The sequence below is a fragment of the Mus caroli genome, unplaced genomic scaffold (assembly GCF_978045245.1).
Source record: "Mus caroli unplaced genomic scaffold, Mus_caroli_1 scaffold_16, whole genome shotgun sequence".
NCBI classification, from domain to species: Eukaryota; Metazoa; Chordata; class Mammalia; order Rodentia; family Muridae; genus Mus; species Mus caroli.
The window spans coordinates 25,120,997-25,138,988 of record NW_028227271.1 but is presented as its reverse complement, the minus strand read 5'-3'; the positions used below and the strand labels follow the sequence as shown (position 1 = coordinate 25,138,988).

The following is a 17,992-nucleotide window of genomic DNA, read 5'->3' as shown; positions in this document are numbered from 1 at the left end:
AACGGGACAAGGCAGATTGCCTGACCGCCTGACCAGTGTTGTTGATTAACCTAGAAGCCAACTTCCTGCCTCAAGCCCTCCCTTCACTGTCTGCATGGCCACAGAGGGAGTTAGCAACAGAGGCTGTGCTAGGACCAACGGTGCTCTTGGGGCCTAGCCAGTGGTTAACAGGGAAGCGGGACCTCCTAGTTCCTGGAGGCCCAGGCTTCAGGAATCGATTGGTCCCTGTCTTAGAAATTCTGGGTTACCTCAGGCAATTTTGAAGTCCCAGCACACCCCACTATGCATATTCAAAGCAACAGCCTGGGGCAAGGTGTCCTTGGCATGCCCAGGCAGCCTGAGTACCCGGGCGGCTCCTGATGCTTCTGCTTCCAGGGCACCGAAGCTGGAATTCCCAATTTCTCTTAATGTGGAGTTTTCCTCAGGATACCAGTGCACATGTCACACATACCTTCCTCTGTTCTGAGGTTCATGTCCCTTCCCTAACAGCCAGAGAGCTGGTAACCAGGCCTCAACTCCTTCCAGGATGTCTAGGGTGGGGAGCCCAGTGAAGCAGTGCCTGAGAGGGGTGGGCTGGTTCCTTCAAGCTGCGCCTCTTTTTTTGTTTGTTTGTTTTTCAAGACAGGGTTTCTCTGTGTAGCCCTGGCTGTCCTGGAACTCACTTTTTAGACCAGGCTGGCCTCGAACTCAGAAATCTGCCTGCCTTTGCCTCCCAAGTGCTGGGATTTGCGCCACCACTGCCTGGTTCAACTTTGCCTCTTTTATGCCTTGGTCTCCAGCCTTCCCGGTAATGGCCCCTGCCACAGTGGAGCCCCAAGGAGAGAGCAAGATCAAGTGCACCCCTAGGCCCCAAGAAGTGAGGGCCACCTGGAGCGCTGGCCACTCAGGCAGAGGAGAAAGTACATCATACAACCTGCCCTTTCTGTTCTTGTCACTCAGCAGGGACAGTGGCTGCCCCTCCCAGGCCTTTAGGTTGCTGAAGCACTTTGCCCTCCCAAGCCTACCAACATAGGAGATTTGGGGTTTTCCTCCCTGCAGAGAGCTAGGGGTAGAAATTTCACCCAATTCTTCCTCCAGGGTCTGGGGAGTGGCTGAGTTTCAGTTCAGTACCAGGCTGGCATTTGAAGACAGGCTCTCTTTTGCCAGTAGCCAGGGCTTCCAGCTTGGAGAGAAAGTGGGACAATGCCAGGTCAGTCATGGACTGGGAGCCTAGAAGCTGTTGGCCAAATGAATCCCTGTCTAGAGGGAGCACCTTCTAGGTGAAGATTTGTGCTGTCCCCCACCCCCTAAAATACCCCAGGTATGTCTCCTTTGGGATAGGCTAGGTCAGACAGGCTCAGTAGACCTGAGACCTCTGCAATGAATCTGGGCCCTGCTACTTTCTCAGTTCCTGTTGCCACTACAGGAAGCCAACGCTCACCCCCCCCCCCCCACCCAAAACAAAACACAAAAAACAACAACCAGTTTAACCAACAGATTTCTTTTCACAATTGTGGAGGCCAGAAACGAAAACATGTCCGGCTGGGCTCTGGTGTAGCTGTCAGCAGAGCCAGTCCCTGCTGGAGGTTCCGAGGGACCCACCAGCTGTCCTCTGCTGGCTCCCAGCTTCTTTCTCACCATCTCACATCCACATGGTGCCAGTCCCCTCCTGCCTCCTCCCCCAGGGCTCCCTGGGGTGATACCCAGCTCACCTAGGTGATCCAGGGCCCTCTCAGCTCAATACCTCTAGTTATATACCTGTACAGACTCTGTCACAACACCCAAGGCCTAGAGGATCCTGGGAGAAGGACCTGAGCCCATGACCCACTATCCATCACTGAGAACAGGGCTGCAAAACGGACGCCCATTCGTAGTGTTTCAGTGACTGTGGGGGAAGGAGCTGCAGAGCTTTCTTTGGGCTAAACCGGGTCCTTCCTAATCTTGAGCAATGTCCCTCTTCTGCTCAGAGACAGTGCAGTGTTTCCTTGAAAGGAAGGAGCAGGGCTAAACTGAAGTGCTGGTGTAAGGGGCAAGCTTAGTGACCCAAAGCAGCCCGGGTGGCCTCAGAGTGCCGGCCCGATGACGGGAACAGAAGCCCATGGCTGGGAAGAACTAGAGGGCTCTGAGGTGTGCTGAGGGCACAGGGAGGCCACAGGAGGAGTCTGCTACAGACAGCATGTGTGGGCCTAGAATGTGGCTACAGAGGCTGGCATTATGCAGCAGGAGCAGGGGCTGTGGTCCCAACCCAGAGAGATGACGCAGACTGTCAGTTCTGCCCTTGGCATCTAAGGGCAAGGGCAAGGTGGAACTCCAGAGTTCCCCGGGCTTTCCCGGTAGCGAGCTCAGAGGGCAGCGGCAAAGCAAGGAGCAGCCTCCCTCGCTACCTCTTCTCCATACTCTGCATCTGCAGACTGAGGGAGGTGAAGCTGGCCAAGAGGTCTGTCACTTCATCCACCTGCAGGGAGATAGCCAGGCTGATCCAGGGATATCACACTGGGCAGGGAGCACGGCATTGCCCCTCTTCAGGGCATACAAGTGCTTCCCCTCATGATGTTCTGATGACCAGGGTGGGGGTTGGAGACTTTTGCGTTGTGCTCAGCAGAGTCCTTGACCAGTGAAGGCCCCGACACCAACCTTTCTCGCTATGGGTTCATCCTGGACATCACGTAGTCTGCTACTGCCCCTGAGAATAGGGACTTGAGCACCCACCACCCACTTCAGCTTCAAGGATGTAAGCAGAGGCTGGGAGGGTCACGGTGGTGGCAACACACTAGGTCCTGTCTTTTTTGATACATGGGTCTGGCTGCACTGGAGCAGGACTGGACTGCCTGGTCCGGTGGCTGCAGCTCACCTGTTCTTTGGTACTTGTCATCTGGAGGCGGGTGCAGAGGTCATCTAGCCGTTCTCGCTGCTCATGCCGCCCCAGGCGCTCCAGGTACTCCCGTAGCATGTGGATGATCTGGAAGGAGGTAGGGAGCCGCAGGCTAGTGGGCAGGCACAGGCAAGGCGCCACTGGTACTGCAACTGTATCGGTTCTAATGCTTTGTCTTATTTCAGCTCCCAAACGCTGTGCTTCCAGACCCCAGGGTCCCTGCCCCCAGCTACCTTTGATTAATAGTAAGGAATTGCCATACAGCCAATGGCAGGGCAGGAGGATGGGGCGGGTCCTTTAGATTGTGTGGGCAAGGGACTGAGAGAGAGGAAAGGAGGGGGAGAATTGCCATGACCTGGAGAAAGAAGGATTAGGTTTGAGAGCTGCAGATGAAAATTCATCCAGCACAAAGGTGGAAATGGAAAATAGTCCTATGGGGGTTGGGGGTGGGGCTGCCCAGAAAGTAACAGGGCAGCAAAGACAAAAACAGATTTTGGAGGTGTTAGGTGGGGAGGATTACAAATGCTCAGCCATTGAGCTAGTCAACGCATATCAAAATTAGCTGGCCTGTGTATAGTACGTGTGTGTGTGTGTTTGTGTGTGTGTGTGTGTGTGTGTGTCATTTGCAGATGCAGAGTTCTTGGGTGGGTGCATTGAGCGAGTGACACCCCCCACCCTGAGCCAAAATGTTTTAACTAATTCACCACGACACACAACGGAGGAGCAGGGCTGCTGGGGGTCAGTGGCTTAGACTGGGAGCCCTAGCAGAGACAGGCTGTCTGCTAAGCCTGGTACCCACCAGGAGGAATCACTCACCTGCTTCACCTCCAGGCGGACAGCCTCCAGACACTGGGAATGACCCTCCTGTAGGATGTTCAGCTTCGACTTGGCCAGGTGTAGGGGCGTGCGGCCAGCTCTGTCTAGGGCATCTACACGGGCCCCTGTGGGAACAGGCAGAGGAGGCATGCTGGCGATGAGATGGAGAAACAGGCGGGCAGGGGACGGGGAAGGCCACATACCTCCTCGAAGCAGTGTGGTGATGACAGGAACATGGTTGGTGCAGGCCGCTGTGAAAGGAGAGAGACTTAAGGACCACTTCAGGGATCAAGGGAAGAACAGCCGAGTCTCTGAGCGGGGCTGTGCCGTGTTACCTCCTGGGACCATGTCACCAGGGCAGGATGCCCTACTGAGTAGGACTCAGACCAAGTCCAGTTTTCCCCCTGGGCAGCTGGGGAAACTGAGGCATGGAGCTAGGACTCACTATAATTGATAGGGCAAGTCAGCAGCAAGGCTGGGGCAGCCAAAGGGCTCACAACCCACTGCCTAGCAGAGCTGTCTGCAGCCAGTCCAGGGTGCACAACAGCCCTGACAAGCACACACACAGCCTACTGGGAAAGGATGGTCCATGGGACAGAGGCTGTGGGGAGTGCAGACTTGTGGCGCAGGCCAGGCCAGGATGTTAGGAGATCCTGTGGGTGGCCTGTCGAGACCTAGGCTTCACATGTTAGAAGTCTTGCTTGTGGCGGCTTTGGAAGACTTACCCAGGTGCAATGGCGTGTTGCCCAGACCATCCTGTTGGTTGGGGTCAGCTCCATGGTCCAGGAGCAGCTGCACTGAAGATACAAAAATTCACAATATTCTGTTAGAGGTGCCCCCCAACTAACCTCACCCGAAGCCAGCGGAGATGTGCTCGGAATGTGGAGTAAAGTGGAAATTTCTGGCTTCTTCCCTGTCCTGTCACTAATGTCACCTTAGCTATACACGGCCTTGGATGTCCCCACTCCTCAGGGACAGACCTCATCTCATCCCATCACTCCCAACTACAGGGCCACCTGGAACACAGTACCAGGTTGAAGAGCTTCATGTCGCCTTTTCTCTGGGGGCTCAGAGTCGCTTTGTTGAGTTATTGGACCATACTTGGTCCAATAACTATAAATGTTCCTAAGTCTGAGGATGACATCAGTGTTCAGTGGTAACGTGGACATCAGGGCTCAGAGGTTAGGGACCACAAACCGAGCCAACAGTCTCACTGCTGACTGTGCCTTTCTGTCTTCAAAGAAACCAGCAATCTCCATTGCAGTGGAGTGCAGAGTCCAGACATGGCCCACGTGTTGTGGCATATAGGGTGCAGGATGCAGGGGTCAGGAACCAAGGACTCTAGGAGGGTCTCCTGAAGGCATTTCCTATTCCCCCTGCAGTGTCGAGCTGCCGTGAGAGCCAGGCAGAGATGATGCTGCACTCCAGGAACAAGCTCCTCTTTAGCAGCCCCAGGCTACCTCACGGTTCCACGGCTTGCCAATCACCAGCTAGAATCACCTTGGAATAAGGACATTGTACAGGGAGGCCAGGCTAAGGCTCGCAAAACAAAAGCTAATTCCAGAGGGACTGGTCATAGATGAAATGTAAACAGTAACACTGTCACCTTTCTAGAGGGAAAGAGATGGCTATCTTTGTGGGGTAGGCAAAAAGTAATAAAGAGTCACACATAGAAAAACCCACTAACAATAGGAAAGAGCAGCATGGAGCCGTAGCTGGGCCTAGTGGCTCAGGTCTGGGATTCTAGCTATTCAGGGGACTAAGGCTAGAGGGTTTCAAGCTCAAGGCCACCTGGACAACTTACTAAGATCCTTTCTTAAAATAAAAAGTAAAGCTGGGAGCTGGTGGCACACAGCATTAATCCCAGCACTCAGGAGGCAGAGGCAGGAGGATCTCTGATTTTAAGGCCAGTCTGATCTACAGAGAGAGTTCTAGGACAGCCAGGGCTACACAGAGAAACCCTGTCTTGAAAAACAAAACAAGGAGCTGGTGAGATGGCTCAGCAGTTAAGAGCACTGACTGCTTGCTCTTCTGAAGGTACTGAGTTCAAATCCCAGCAACCACATGGTGGCTCACAACCATTTGTAATGAGATGTGACAACCTCTTCTGGTGCATCTGAAATCAGCTACAGTGTATTATGTATAATTAATAAATAAATCTTGGGCTGGTGAGATGGCTCAGCAGTTAAGAGTGCCGACTGCTCTTCCAAAGGTCCTGAGTTCAAATCCCAGCAACCACATGGTGGTTTACAGCCATCCGTAACAAAATCTGATGCTCTCTTCTGGAGTGTCTGAAGACAGCTACAGTGTACTCACATATAATAAATAAATAAATAAATATTAAAAAAAATATATCTTTGGAGCTGGTGAAATGGCTCAGCGGGTAAGAGCACTGACTGCTCTTTCAAAGGTCCTGAGTTCAAATCCCAGCAACCACATGGTGGCTCACAAACACCCATAACGAGATCTGACACCTCCTGGTGTGTCTGAAGTCAGCTACAGTGTACTTATGTATAATAATCAATCAATCAATCTTTGGGCCAGAGAGACCAGGGACTGAGCCAGCAGAGTTGACCAGAGCAAGCAGGTTTGACCAGAGCTAGCAGAGGTTCTAAAAATTCAATTCCCAACAACCACATGAAGGCTCACAACAGCTACAGTGTACTCACATACATAAAATAATAAATAAACCTTTTGAAAAAAAAAAAAAAGAAAAAACAAAACCAAAAGAGGGCTAGTGTGGTGGTTTGAACATGCTTGGCCCAGGGAGTGGCACTATTAGGACCTGTGGCATTGTTGGAGTGGGTGTGGCCTTGTTGGAAAAAGTGTTTATGGGGATGAGCTTTGAGACCCTCCTCCCAGCTGCCCATGAGACAGTCTTCTATTTTCTTTTGGAACAGGATATAGAACTCAGTTTCTCCAGTACTTCCTCCCCCACTGCTTAGAAACTGTTACTGCCTGTGACCTGCTCCTGTTGCCTCCCAGGACTCACCAATCTGGTCATTGCCATTGCAGGAAGCAAAATGGAGGGCAGTTCTGCCTTTATCATCCGCTGCGCAGGGATCCGCCCCATCTTCCAGCAGCTGCTGCACTGACAACCAGGATGGGGGAGGGAGGAGAAGGGTGATAAAGCAGGCATGTTAGCTATGCTGCAGTCCTTAGGGATGGACGATGCTCAAGGGCCCCTCCAGATGAGCCATCCATAGTTCACACGAAGGTTGGTCCCTCCTGGATGCTGGCCCTTCTAGCCCTGTGAGGAACTCTCATATGGGAATGGCCGTGGACTCTGGTTTTCTGTTTTGTTTTGTTTTGTTTTTTCGAGACAGGGTTTATCTGTGTAGCCCTGGCTGTCCTCGAACTCAGAAATCCATCTGCCTCTGCCTCCCAAGGGCTGGGATTAAAGGCGTGCACCACCACTGCCCCAGCAGTCGCTGTGTTTAAGCTCTGTCTCTAGGCATCAGAAGGGGCTATCTCCATGGTAGGACATGAAGAGTCACAGTAATTCCGGGATAGACTGTGACTTCATCCCTTTGTCTCTGCTCAGATACATATGCATCCCATCTGGACACAGCTGCCCAAGCCACTGGCTGGGACTTGCTTGGTTGTCAAGAAGCAGCAGCACTTTGAAGGGGAAAGAGCACAAGCCCTGGGGACACACAGAATCCCAGGCTAAGGTAAGCAAGAAAGAACTGCACAGCCTACAGTGTGAGGTGGTAGGAGGGGCTGGGCTGGGAAGGCATGAAGGCCTGGACTTGCAGTCACCAGAAAATGGGCAGCAGAGTCTCTGCCCTGCCTATCTGTGGCACTGCCGTGATGGGATAATGGATGTGGTACTCCATCCCTAACAGCGAGAGGCCCTGGAAAGGGGAAGACATTACACACTAATGACCGTGTTCACACAAGTGGGGAAAATTGCTGCCAGTCATTTTGAGTCAGTGACATTATAGGCTCTTTTTGTCAGGGATCTGAGTCCCTGCAGCCAGAAGAACTGCTTCCTGTCCACATGTCTCTCCCGAGCTGAGTCAGCCCTTCTTTCTCTCCCACATCTCTCCCGTGTTCATCCTGATCCTGAACAGCAAGAGGCTGTGGTCCTCACTGTACAGTGTGTACTCAGTGTACTCAGAGTCCTGGCCAGGCACTAGCCTCACCGTGGCCCAGCGAGGTGTCACAGCCACATCACAGACCAGGACACTTTGCCCATCGAGACAGCGTAAGGCTCAGGGGCCACAGTGAACCAGGAGACATGAAACAGAGTCTCTCACTGCTATGGTTTGTGTTCAGTGTGGGTTTTGACCTGGTTGTTACTTTACAGTCTTCTTCCTCAGCTATTTCACAGGCAGAGAGCTTTGGTGCGAGGCATGGTGCCCTCCCTGTAAGTGCCTGCTCAGTTAGTGTTGATGACTGGCTGAGACAGAGGGAGGAGAGTCACAAGTTCAAGGCTAAACTGATATCCACTAGCCCGAACCCTATTCTCTTGCCACATACTAGAGACATTTAAAAAAGAAGGGGGGGGGGCACAGCTGGGTGGACAGGAAGGCTCAGTGGGTACTGATGAGCTGAGTTCAATCGCACGTGGTAGAAGGAGGGAGTAAGTCCCACAAGTTGTCCTCTGACATCCACAAGCCCACCATGACACTTGCTCCCCCAAATAAGAAACATTTCTAAGGTGATGTTCAAACATCCTAAACCATTAAACTTCATGGCCAACAGATCAAGCTGAGTAGTGGGGCAGCAGCCCCGACCCCAGGTCCTGGGCCTGCTGACAACTGCTGTGCCAAAGGTAAAGGGACCATCTGGAAGCAGGTTCCTGAGGTAGCCCCACGCCTGCTGGAAGCCGGCTCCCGTAACCACGGGCCTGCCATCAGTGGTGACAGCTTATATGTTCACGGTGTATGCATGCGGAGAGCAGAGGACGACATCAGGGATTATGAGCCACTTGCTTTTTTTTTTTTTTTTTGGTTTTTCGAGACAGGGTTTCTCTGTGTAGCCCTGGCTGTCCTGGCACTCACTTTGTAGATTTGTAGACCAGGCTGGCCTCTAACTCAGAAATCCACCTGCCTCTGCCTCCCGAGTGCTGGGATTAAAGGTGTGTGCCACCATGCCCAGCCCTTGCTATCTTTTTATAACTCAAGGTCTCTCTCCTTGAACCTGCAGCTTCCTCTCCCAGTTCATTTGCTGTCCTTCAAGCTCCTAGGAGCCACCTGTCTCCAGTCCCCCAAGGCTGGGGTTACAAGGACAGTGAGCCATAACTAAGTTTTTCACACAGGCCCTGGGGATTTGAACTCAAGTCCTATGGCTTTTACACTAAGTGTTCTTACCCACTGAGCCATTCCCCAGGCCAAACCTGTTATTTTTTTTTTTTTTTTTAAAGATTTATTTATTTATTTATTATATGTAAGTACACTGTAGCTGTCTTCAGACATTCCAGAAGAGGGCATCAGATTTCATTACGGATGGTTGTGAGCCACCATGTGGTTGCTGGGATTTGAACTCGGGACCTTCGGAAGAGCAGTCACTGCTCTTAACCACTGAGCCATCTCGCCAGCCCCCCAAACCTGTTATTTTTATCTCCCTCTCTATCCCAGGCCGACTTAGAGGTTATGTAGACTCGACTGGCTTTAATTTATGATCCAACTGTGTCTCCCTAGGGCTGGGACTGAGGGCGTACTCCACCATGGTGAGGTACGATTAGAGGAAAAAACCGTGAGGACTAAAAGACCTGAAATTATGAGCCAAGAAAGAGCTCTCACAGGCTAAATAGTCAGTGACAGAAGTCTGACAATACAGCAGCCACAGTAAACTAGCACCCCATTTCCCCTGACACATGGGAGGCATTGTCAGTAGCAGTAGCATTTGTCCTAGAAGTAGTCCTGGTACGTCTGATGCTGTACCTCAATTAGGGAATGCTTAGAAGCATCAATAGAAAGCCAGTCTCAGTGTCCTGAAGGGAGCCCCACCTATGATTCTCAGGTGCCCTGTTAATAACAGGTCTAAAACAGCACTCAGGAGGCAGGCAGATCTCTGAGTTCGAGGCCAGCCTGGTCTACAGAGTGAGTTCCAGGACAGCCAGGGCTACACAAATAGACCCTATCTTGGGAAAACAAAACAAAACAAAACAAAAACCAACAGGTCTAAGGACCAGCTACTGAGCAGCCAGGGTTGCCACTTGTCAGTCAAGGTGGCGGGTTCATTCCTGGGAGCCACAAGTTCCAAAATGGGCGCTTGCTCTTTGCTGAGGGCTATGCTGAGTCCCAGGGGGTTAAAAAAACAAAAAAACAAAACAGACAGGCAGACATGGTTGCTAGGATAAGGAAGCACACAGAGTGATAAACACTATGACACCAACCAGGAAAACTCCGAGTGATAGGGGAGCATGGTGAAGGCTAGTACCATGCTTCCATTTTGCACGGTGACTTCAGAGTCAAGGAGTAAGTGTAGTGAGCCTGCTCCAGGGGAGTGAGGGCGAGCTGGCTGACAGCCCAGGGACGTAGGGCTTGGCTTTTTCCTTCCCCATCCGCCCATAGGTCTGCCTGGGCACACTCACCTGTTTCTACGTCATTGGCATTGGCAGAGTCCCTCAGCCTCTTCAGAGCTATAGAGAGAGAAATGACAGTTTAAAAACCAAACCAAAACAAAACAAAAACCAGAACAAAACAGAAGGTGCATGGCTCCCTAGCCTCTCCTTAGCTCCACCTTCAGTCCCGGCAGTGCTGAAGCAAAGGTGTCCGGATAGAACATACTGGCCCAGCAACAAGGAGAAACTGGATCAGGGCCACGGAGAGGCCACTTTCTGTAGCAAATGTGACTTCTGGAGCCAGATCTAATTGCTGCCACTTGTGGTAGCTGTTGACCTTGAGCAAGCCAGTTACTTATCCTGGGTCTCAGTCTATTATCTATAATACAAGGCTGAACTGTCCTGTCAGCTCCAAGCTGTTATAACGAAATTTGAGATTAATTTTTTTTAAGACAGAAAGGACATGAGGGTTTATTTAGTACTTTCTGAGCTGATCACAGTCAACCTCTTATGATTTGACTTCAAAGCGGGTCACTCCTAAACAACTTACCAAACTTGATAATTCCTAAGCAGAAACCTTCCCCCTTTCAAAGACATTGCCTCTATTTGAGAACTAACAGGAAGCAATACCTTAGCTGTTAGAAAGTAACCCAAAAAGTTGCAAACTAGATATAACAATTGCATGTCCAATATACCAGTTTTGTTTTGTTTGAAATTCTCTTTTAATTTTTATAACACCAGTATACCAGGTCAAACGTTGTTAGGTGTAAAAAGAAACCTTAAAACTTTCCATTCTTGCCAGGCTGTGGTGGTGCACGCCTTTATTCCCAGCACTTGGGAGGCAGAGGCTGGCGAATTTCTGAGTTCGAGGCCAGCCTGGTCTACAGAGTGAGTTCCAGGACAGCCAGGGCTACACAGAGAAACCCTGTCTGGAAAGACCAATAAATAAATAAATAAATAAATAAATGTATCAAACAAGTGTTTGGCCCCTCGAAAGAGAAGAATATATGTTCAGAACCCTGCCTAATTTTTAACACCCTAGTAAGGCTGGTAGTGTACCATTCTACAATAGAAAACCGAGACCCTAAGTGACTATAGGTTGCTTACGAGCCAAGTGTGGGGCAGTCTGATTCAGATCTGTGCATTCACACAAGTTGGCTCTGGGCTCCCTCCTTTACTTATAAAAGTATTCTCCATTGTCCCACATTATTGTCTAATAACCACCCTCGGGAGTGTAAAGTTTTTATTCAGGGATGAACAAGTGGATGAAGCCACGGTCCTCCGCAGCTCAAACCACTGCGATCACTAAGATCACTCACAAGCAACCCCAGGGTTCCTGGCGGAGCTCACCGTGCACCTCCTTGCCCGTGGGCCCGAGCCGACGGTGGGGCCTGGCGGCACGCCTCAACCGCCCGGCGGGAATCTTGCAACGCAGTTCGTCGCGAGGCTCGACGTCCTGCTGCCACAGGACCTGGAGGTAGCGCAGCGAGGACTGGGCCCTGCCCACCGCCCGGCCCGGGAGGCCGGCGCCGCTGCCCAGCGAAACGCCGAAGTCCGCGAAAGACACCAGGCCTCCGGCTTCCGCCAAAGGCTCCGGCGCCACCGCGCACTCGCCGTCCGAGCTCGAGCGGCCTGATCGCGACTCGTCGTCCGCGCCCCCGCCGGTGGCTGCCATGGCAACGGCTAGGCGCGGGCCTGGCAGCGCCAGCCTCGCTCCGAACCGACCAACGGACCCACTTCCCTCCAGGAGAAGCCTCGCTGTCAGCGAACGGACGGGCGGGGCCTGCAACCACAGCAACAGACTGCGGGCGGGTCGGACCGCGCCAGAGCAACGGACCAATCAGAGTTCGCACAGCCTTCACAGCACAGGCAATCAGGTAAGGAAGGCAGACTACAAGGCGAACACTGGTTTTCGGTAGTATGACTGGCGGGCAAAAGAGCCAATCACAGATTAGGATTGCTTTTGCACGAAGCGGTGTTACTACCAGAGCCAATAAAATAGCTGCGTTCAGGACACTCCTTTCTTCCTTTTCTTCCTGTGATAACTCCGGAAAGATGAATGGCAAATGCTTTAGCCAATCAAGGTAAGAAGGTCTCCAGCCAATCGGAAAGGAAAGTGAAAAAACCCGAACTACTCTCGTGTAGGTGTGTTTTGAGTCAATGAACTCAAAAAAAAAAAAAAAAAAAAAAAAAAAAAAAAAAAAACCCAACACACTATGATTTGTAGATATCATCACGAAATAGGCGATAACATCTTCTAACGTAATAGATTTGCCTTTGTCGCGTTCTCTTGCCCTCCTCCGGAATCGCTGCTTTACCCAAAAAATTATATTCTATGTAATTGTACAAGAGTAACCCTGCAGTAGGCAGATTAACGAAGAGCAATTCCTCAGCCCTGAAAGTCCTACGGATCACTGGCCTGAACTTGACCCAAGGGAGGTGCAAGTACACACACACACACACACACACACCACACAAGTCATTTATACTCTATCAGCTGGTAAATAAAATAGAAAACACTTGAGAGAGCAAATAAATACCTGTAGCACTACCTTATGCTAATTAAAGGCCTTGGGTTATAGTCCTGTTCTGCCTACCCCAAGTTTGTGATTTGAGGGCACCTTCTTGGAGTTGGTCTTTCTGACCTCAAAGGGTTGGTTTCTCCGTGTAGCCCTGGCTGTACTGAAACTGATTGTGTAGTCCATTAGGTCCTCAGACTCAGGTTCACCTGCCTCTGCCTCCTGAGGGCAAGGATTACAGATGGATGGATGGATGGATAGATACTTCTTTACCTTTTTGTTTGTTTGGGGTTTTTGTTTTTTTTGGGGGGGGCTTTTTGGGGGGGGGCTTTTTTTTTGTTTTCTGAAACAGGGTTTCTTTTTTTTTTTTTTTTTTTTTTGGTTTTTCGAGACAGGGTTTCTCTGTGTAGCCCTGGCTGTCCTGGAACTCACTTTGTAGACCAGGCTGGCCTCGAACTCAGAAATCCGCCTGTCTCTGCCTCCCAAGTGCTGGGATTAAAGGCATGCGCCACCACCGCCCGGCTGAAACAGGGTTTCTAAGTGCAGCCTGGCTTAACCAGAATTTACTCTGTGGACCAGGCTAGCTTCCAATTTACAGAGATCCAACTGCTTCTGCTTCCTTAAAAAATTTTGTTTGTTTGTTTGTTTGTTTGTTTTGAGACAAGGTTTCTCTGCAGAGCCCTGGCTGTCCTGGAACTCACCCTGTAGACCAGGCTGGCCTCAAACTCAGAAATCTGCCTGCCTCTGCCTCCCAAGTGCCGGGATTAAAGGCGTGTGCCACCACGTCCAGCCTAAAAATATTTTTAATTGAAAAAAAAATTTCATACAATAGATTTTGATCATGCTTTTCTCTTCTCCAACTCCTCTAAGACCCTCCACACCTCCTTACCCATCTACCTTCATGCCCTTCCCTTATTAAAAACAAAACAGGCCGGGCGTGGTGGCGCACGCCTTTAATCCCAGCACTCGGGAGGCAGAGGCAGGCGGATTTCTGAGTTCGAGGCCAGCCTGCTCTACAAAGTGAGTGCCAGGACAGCCAGGGATACACAGAGAAACCCTGTCTCGAAAAACCAAAAAAAAAAAAAAAAAAAAAAACAAACAAAACAAAACAGACACACACACAACAATAACATATCCACAAAATGGCAAAGGACCAATGATACAAAAAATGCCCAAACAACACAATATAAAACAAAAGTTTGCAAAAACAAAGTTGAGTTCATTTTCTGTTTGTCAACCACTCCTGGGGATAGGGCCCACATGGAAGTATAGTTTATATATTCCTGAGACGTCATTGAAGAAACCTGTCTTTGCAATCTGGTACTGATTGCAAGATAGGAATTGATGGGTGGAGCCGGTGCCCACTTCCACCTCTCGTCACTGGGACCTTATCTGGTCCCCAGCCTTTGTGAGTTCATTTGTGTATCAGTCCTTGTTGGGTTTGGAGAACATTGTTTCCTTGGAGCTATCCACCTCCTCTGGTTCTTTCTGTTGCTTTTGCTTTTCTAGATAGAGTTTCCTTGTGTAGCCTTGACTGTCTTGGAACTCATTCTGTAGCCCAGGCTGGCCTTGACCTCAGAGATCTGCCTCCCTCTGCCCCTCTTAAGTGCTGGGATTGAGAGCATGTGCCACCACTATCCAGCTTCTATTGCATTTTTGGGGGCCAAGTGCTGTGAGGTTGCTGGGTTCCGGTGCAGGCACACTGTCTTGCCTGTGTTTGTCGGTGAGGTCTAAGCTTCTGGAGATGTACTTTGTGGTGTTTGTCTTGTCTTTCTTTTCTGCAGAGGGGTGCTGTGGTTTTTTTGGTTGTGGTTGTCCTCTCTGGATCCTAGGCAGGTTTGGTGGCTGTGGGGTCCCAAATTCTGCATGTCAGTGTGTGGTAGAAAGGAGGCTGCGAGGTGCTATGGAAAGAGCTAGATGTTGGCTCTTCACGCAACTCAAGCTGCATTCTTGCACTGGGCAGAAATTCACTTCCCAAACTTAAAAACCCTTAAGGCATGCGAGTGGCTGGGCTTCTGCTGGCCTGGCTTTGGCCTGATGGGCTCCAGCTGCTGAGGCCCGGCCCCTAGACTTCCCTAATGGCAGGATCGGCTGTTTTCTAAGGGCTGTAATGGGCTTCCCAGGCCCTCAAAGCAGGAGAGTGGCCAGGTCCTACCCTATAGGAAAACAAAATCCCATCAGCCCCTAAATTTGTCCCAAGATCAGGGCACACTGGAAAGCTCCATCCCTGCTCCTAAGACACCAACCATATAGAAACCCTGCTCTCTGCTGAGGCCTCTTCTGTTGCTCTCTGGAGCCCAGGCAGCCACCCTATTAGGGTTTTTCCCTCCTCTGCTAATTTGAATAGGAATGACCTCCACAGACTCTGGAGTTTAAATTCTTGGCTCATAGGGAGTGGCACTATTAGGGGGTGTGGCCTTGTTGGAGGAAGTGTGTCACTATGGGGCAAGCTTTGAGGTTTCTTATGCTTAAACTATGCCAGTATGGTACCCAGTCTCCTGGTGATCAAGATGTAGAACTCTGCCTGCATGCTACCATGCTTCCTACATTGATGATAATGGACTAAACCTCTGAAACCGTAAGCCCCTTCTAATTAAATGTTTTCTTTCTAAGAGTTGCCAATGGTCATGGTGTCTCTTCACAGCAATAAAACCCTAACTAAGACTCCTCCCAATAAATTTCTTGTGTTGTACAGTTTGACTCCGTTGTGTTGTATTCTTTGGCTCCTGACTGCCAGGGTACCGGTCTGAGCTGTAACATTTACACTAGGGGTAATTGATTCATTTATAAAAAGATAAGGAGAGGAGGGATATGTTTTGGTGGAGGTGTGGTGAGGTGTGGGGGAAAGGAGTGCCTTGGCAGGCCCATGCTGAGGCATCCCTTTCCCCTGAGGGACCAGCCAGGAGATAGTATAGTATGGAATAGAGTTTATTTAGGGCATGGGGAGGGGAGCTAGGAGGGTAGTAGAGGCAGAGAAAGGCGGAGAGAGTAGAGAAGTAGAGGCTGGCTATGAGCACATGGAGGGGGGGGGGAGTGGAATGGGGAGAGAAAGGGAAGGGGCAAGAGGACAGAGAGGAAGCAGGAAGGTAAGAGAGAAACAGAGAAAGAGGGAGAGGGAGAGAGGGAGAGAGGGAGAGAGGGAGAGGAGGGAACAAACAGCCCCTGTAGCCAGGCACACCTGGCTGTTGCCAGGTAACTGTGGGGCAGAGCTTAGACGAAATGCTAACAGTAATCAGATCATTCTGAGAGTAGGAAGGTCCCAGGGAATGGAAGTGTCGTGAGAGAAAGGGCTTCTGCAAGCAGGCTGAAGAAGGACAAGGTGTAAGTCTGGAGAGAGATGAAAGGGCTACTGGGAAAAATGGAGTCCCTAATGAATAGGTCTGGGGTGCGAGGAGAGGCTCCTGCAAGCAGGCTAAGAATAAACATATCTTAATGAGGGGCAGGTGTAAGCCCCTAGAGGCACATGAGAGACCAGCCCCTCCCCTGAGGACCTCTCTCTCAGTTTCATTGCTATGAAGAGACACCATGACAAGGCAACTCTTCTACAGGTAAACATTTAATTGGGCCTGGCTTATAGGTTCAGGGGTTCAGAGGTTTGCATCACATCCTGATGCAAATCATAGTGGTGTGCAAGCAGGCATGTTACCAGAGAAGGAGCTGAGAGTTCTAGATCTTGATCTGCAGGCAACAAGGAGGAAACTGTGTACCACACTGAGTGTAGCTTGAGCATAGGAGACCTCAAAGCCCGCCCACCACAGTGACATACTTCCTCCAACAAGGCCATGCCTCCTCATAATGTGGGTCAAGCATTTAAATAGGGGTCTCTCAACTTCCAACTGCCAGGTTCCACCCACAGAACCCTTCATCGGCTCTAATGGCTGGACCCAGCCCCAATCCTGCAGAGCAAAAAGCCTAAACTCAGGACATGAAACCCCACCCATCTGTGAGGTGACCTCAAGTTCTGGACTTGAAATCCCACCAATCCCCACCCTAGGTATCTCCACCCTGGAAGGCTCCACTCCCCTTGCTGCTCCTAAGAAATCTCTTGAGTGAGGCTTGTAGTGCAGTCTGACTTTGTAGTATCCCTTGGCTCTGGACTGCCAGGATACCTTTCCCCTTACAGCTGTTACATAACAGGAAGCGTAATGAGAATCTTTTTCCTGAGTCCCAGCCCAGTGTGGCTACTGGCAGGTCCTTGGTAGAAAATGTTTCTGGGTATCTGAGGTTAGCACAAAGGAATGGCGAGGGATTAAAAAGGGAAGGCTGAGAGAGGGTCAGTGGGTTTTGGGTCAGTTATGTGAATAGGTTTTTGTTTTAATCCAAGATGTGTGATACGGGACACAGCAGCAGATGATGATTTGCCTCATGCTCTGGCAGGGGCGTGACTTTGCCAGCCAGCTACAGATGGTTTCTGCTGCTGCTGCTGCTGTTGTCAGCTGGTTGTTGGTTTGCTGTTTGCTGGTTGGCAAACTCCTGATAATGAAGAACAAAGTTGCCTCCCTCGACGCCCCTAATCAGTAGGAAGTAGTCTAGTTAGTAATATTGACTCACCTTTTCCACTCTAGTCTGTCTCTCCTATCTACTGCTGGGGGTTGGAAGGGATAAAGTTGAAGTAGAAAAAGGTAACCTATAAAGTAGCTAAAACTTTGCCTACAGGAAGCTTCAAATCCATCCATCTGAAAAACCATGACAGGCTGGGATATGAGTTATAACCCAAAAGCAGAAAATTTCCTACCTCAAACCCCAGGCAACAGATCAAGAGAAGAAGGCAGCCCCTTAGCTACTAGATCCTCTATTGCAGGAGCTCGGGGCTGCTCGCTTCTTTTGCCTTTGAAGTCCTGCTCTCCCATTTGCGAAGGAGCCTTGCAAAATCAAACGCCCTGTGATGAAAGATTGCATGGTCCGTAAGGGCTTTCATCTGCTCACCAATGTAGCCTTGCTAAGCTGAGTATGTGCCGTCAATCAATGCACCTAGTCTCCACTCAAATGCAATTGTACAAAAATGGGCTTAAATGGAAGCCAGAGAGTGGAAGAAGCTATTACAGTATAGATGGGGGCTGGGACAAAAATGATGGAAACAAGGTGGCTAGATTCTAGCTTATAGGACTGTTTTTGGAAGTAGAGCCCGCAAGATTTTCAGATGCATTGAATATGGAAGATGAGAGAGGGAGAGAAGGGAAGGATGGTGACAGAGGTTTTGAGATGAGTGACTTTGGAGGGCACAGTGTCCTTGAGCTCACAGATAAGCACTGGTGAAACCAGGAGTGTTGAGCACACAGCCTTCTCTCTTCA

At 50.4% G+C, this 17,992-nt stretch overlaps 2 protein-coding genes across 2 annotated transcripts in view; one reads left to right on the top strand and one right to left on the bottom strand.

Annotated features, from left to right (window-relative positions):
* Positions 1-1,460: 1,460 nt before the first annotated feature.
* Ankrd54 (ankyrin repeat domain 54) lies at positions 1,461-11,900 on the bottom strand. The gene is made up of 8 exons (XM_021182729.3): positions 11,532-11,900; positions 10,212-10,259; positions 6,660-6,758; positions 4,393-4,464; positions 3,871-3,918; positions 3,668-3,792; positions 2,831-2,938; positions 1,461-2,434 (listed from the first exon to the last, which is right to left on the bottom strand). The coding sequence occupies exons 1-8, from the start codon at positions 11,854-11,856 to the stop codon at positions 2,360-2,362; spliced, it is 900 nt and encodes a 299-aa protein (XP_021038388.1). The 5' UTR covers positions 11,857-11,900; the 3' UTR covers positions 1,461-2,359.
* The window catches only part of Eif3l (eukaryotic translation initiation factor 3 subunit L), a 31,100-nt gene continuing 24,952 nt past the window's right edge, over positions 11,845-17,992 (top strand). The window contains exon 1 of the mRNA XM_085831925.1: positions 11,845-12,058. Coding sequence (XP_085688051.1) covers positions 11,855-12,058 — 204 coding nt within the window. The 5' untranslated portion in view covers positions 11,845-11,854. The remainder of the gene's footprint in view (positions 12,059-17,992) is intronic.

Bases quoted from the DNA above. Each gene is read 5' to 3' on its own strand.
- Ankrd54 (XM_021182729.3), bottom strand. From the start codon at position 11,856: ATGGCAGCCACCGGCGGGGGCGCGGACGACGAGTCGCGATCAGGCCGC. The intron at 6,759-10,211 runs GTGAGTGTGCCC...CCTGGTTGTCAG, and splicing joins TGCCAATGACGTAGAAACAG to TGCAGCAGCTGCTGGAAGAT. The intron at 4,465-6,659 runs GTGAGTCCTGGG...TTGTATCTTCAG, and splicing joins CAATGGCAATGACCAGATTG to TGCAGCTGCTCCTGGACCAT.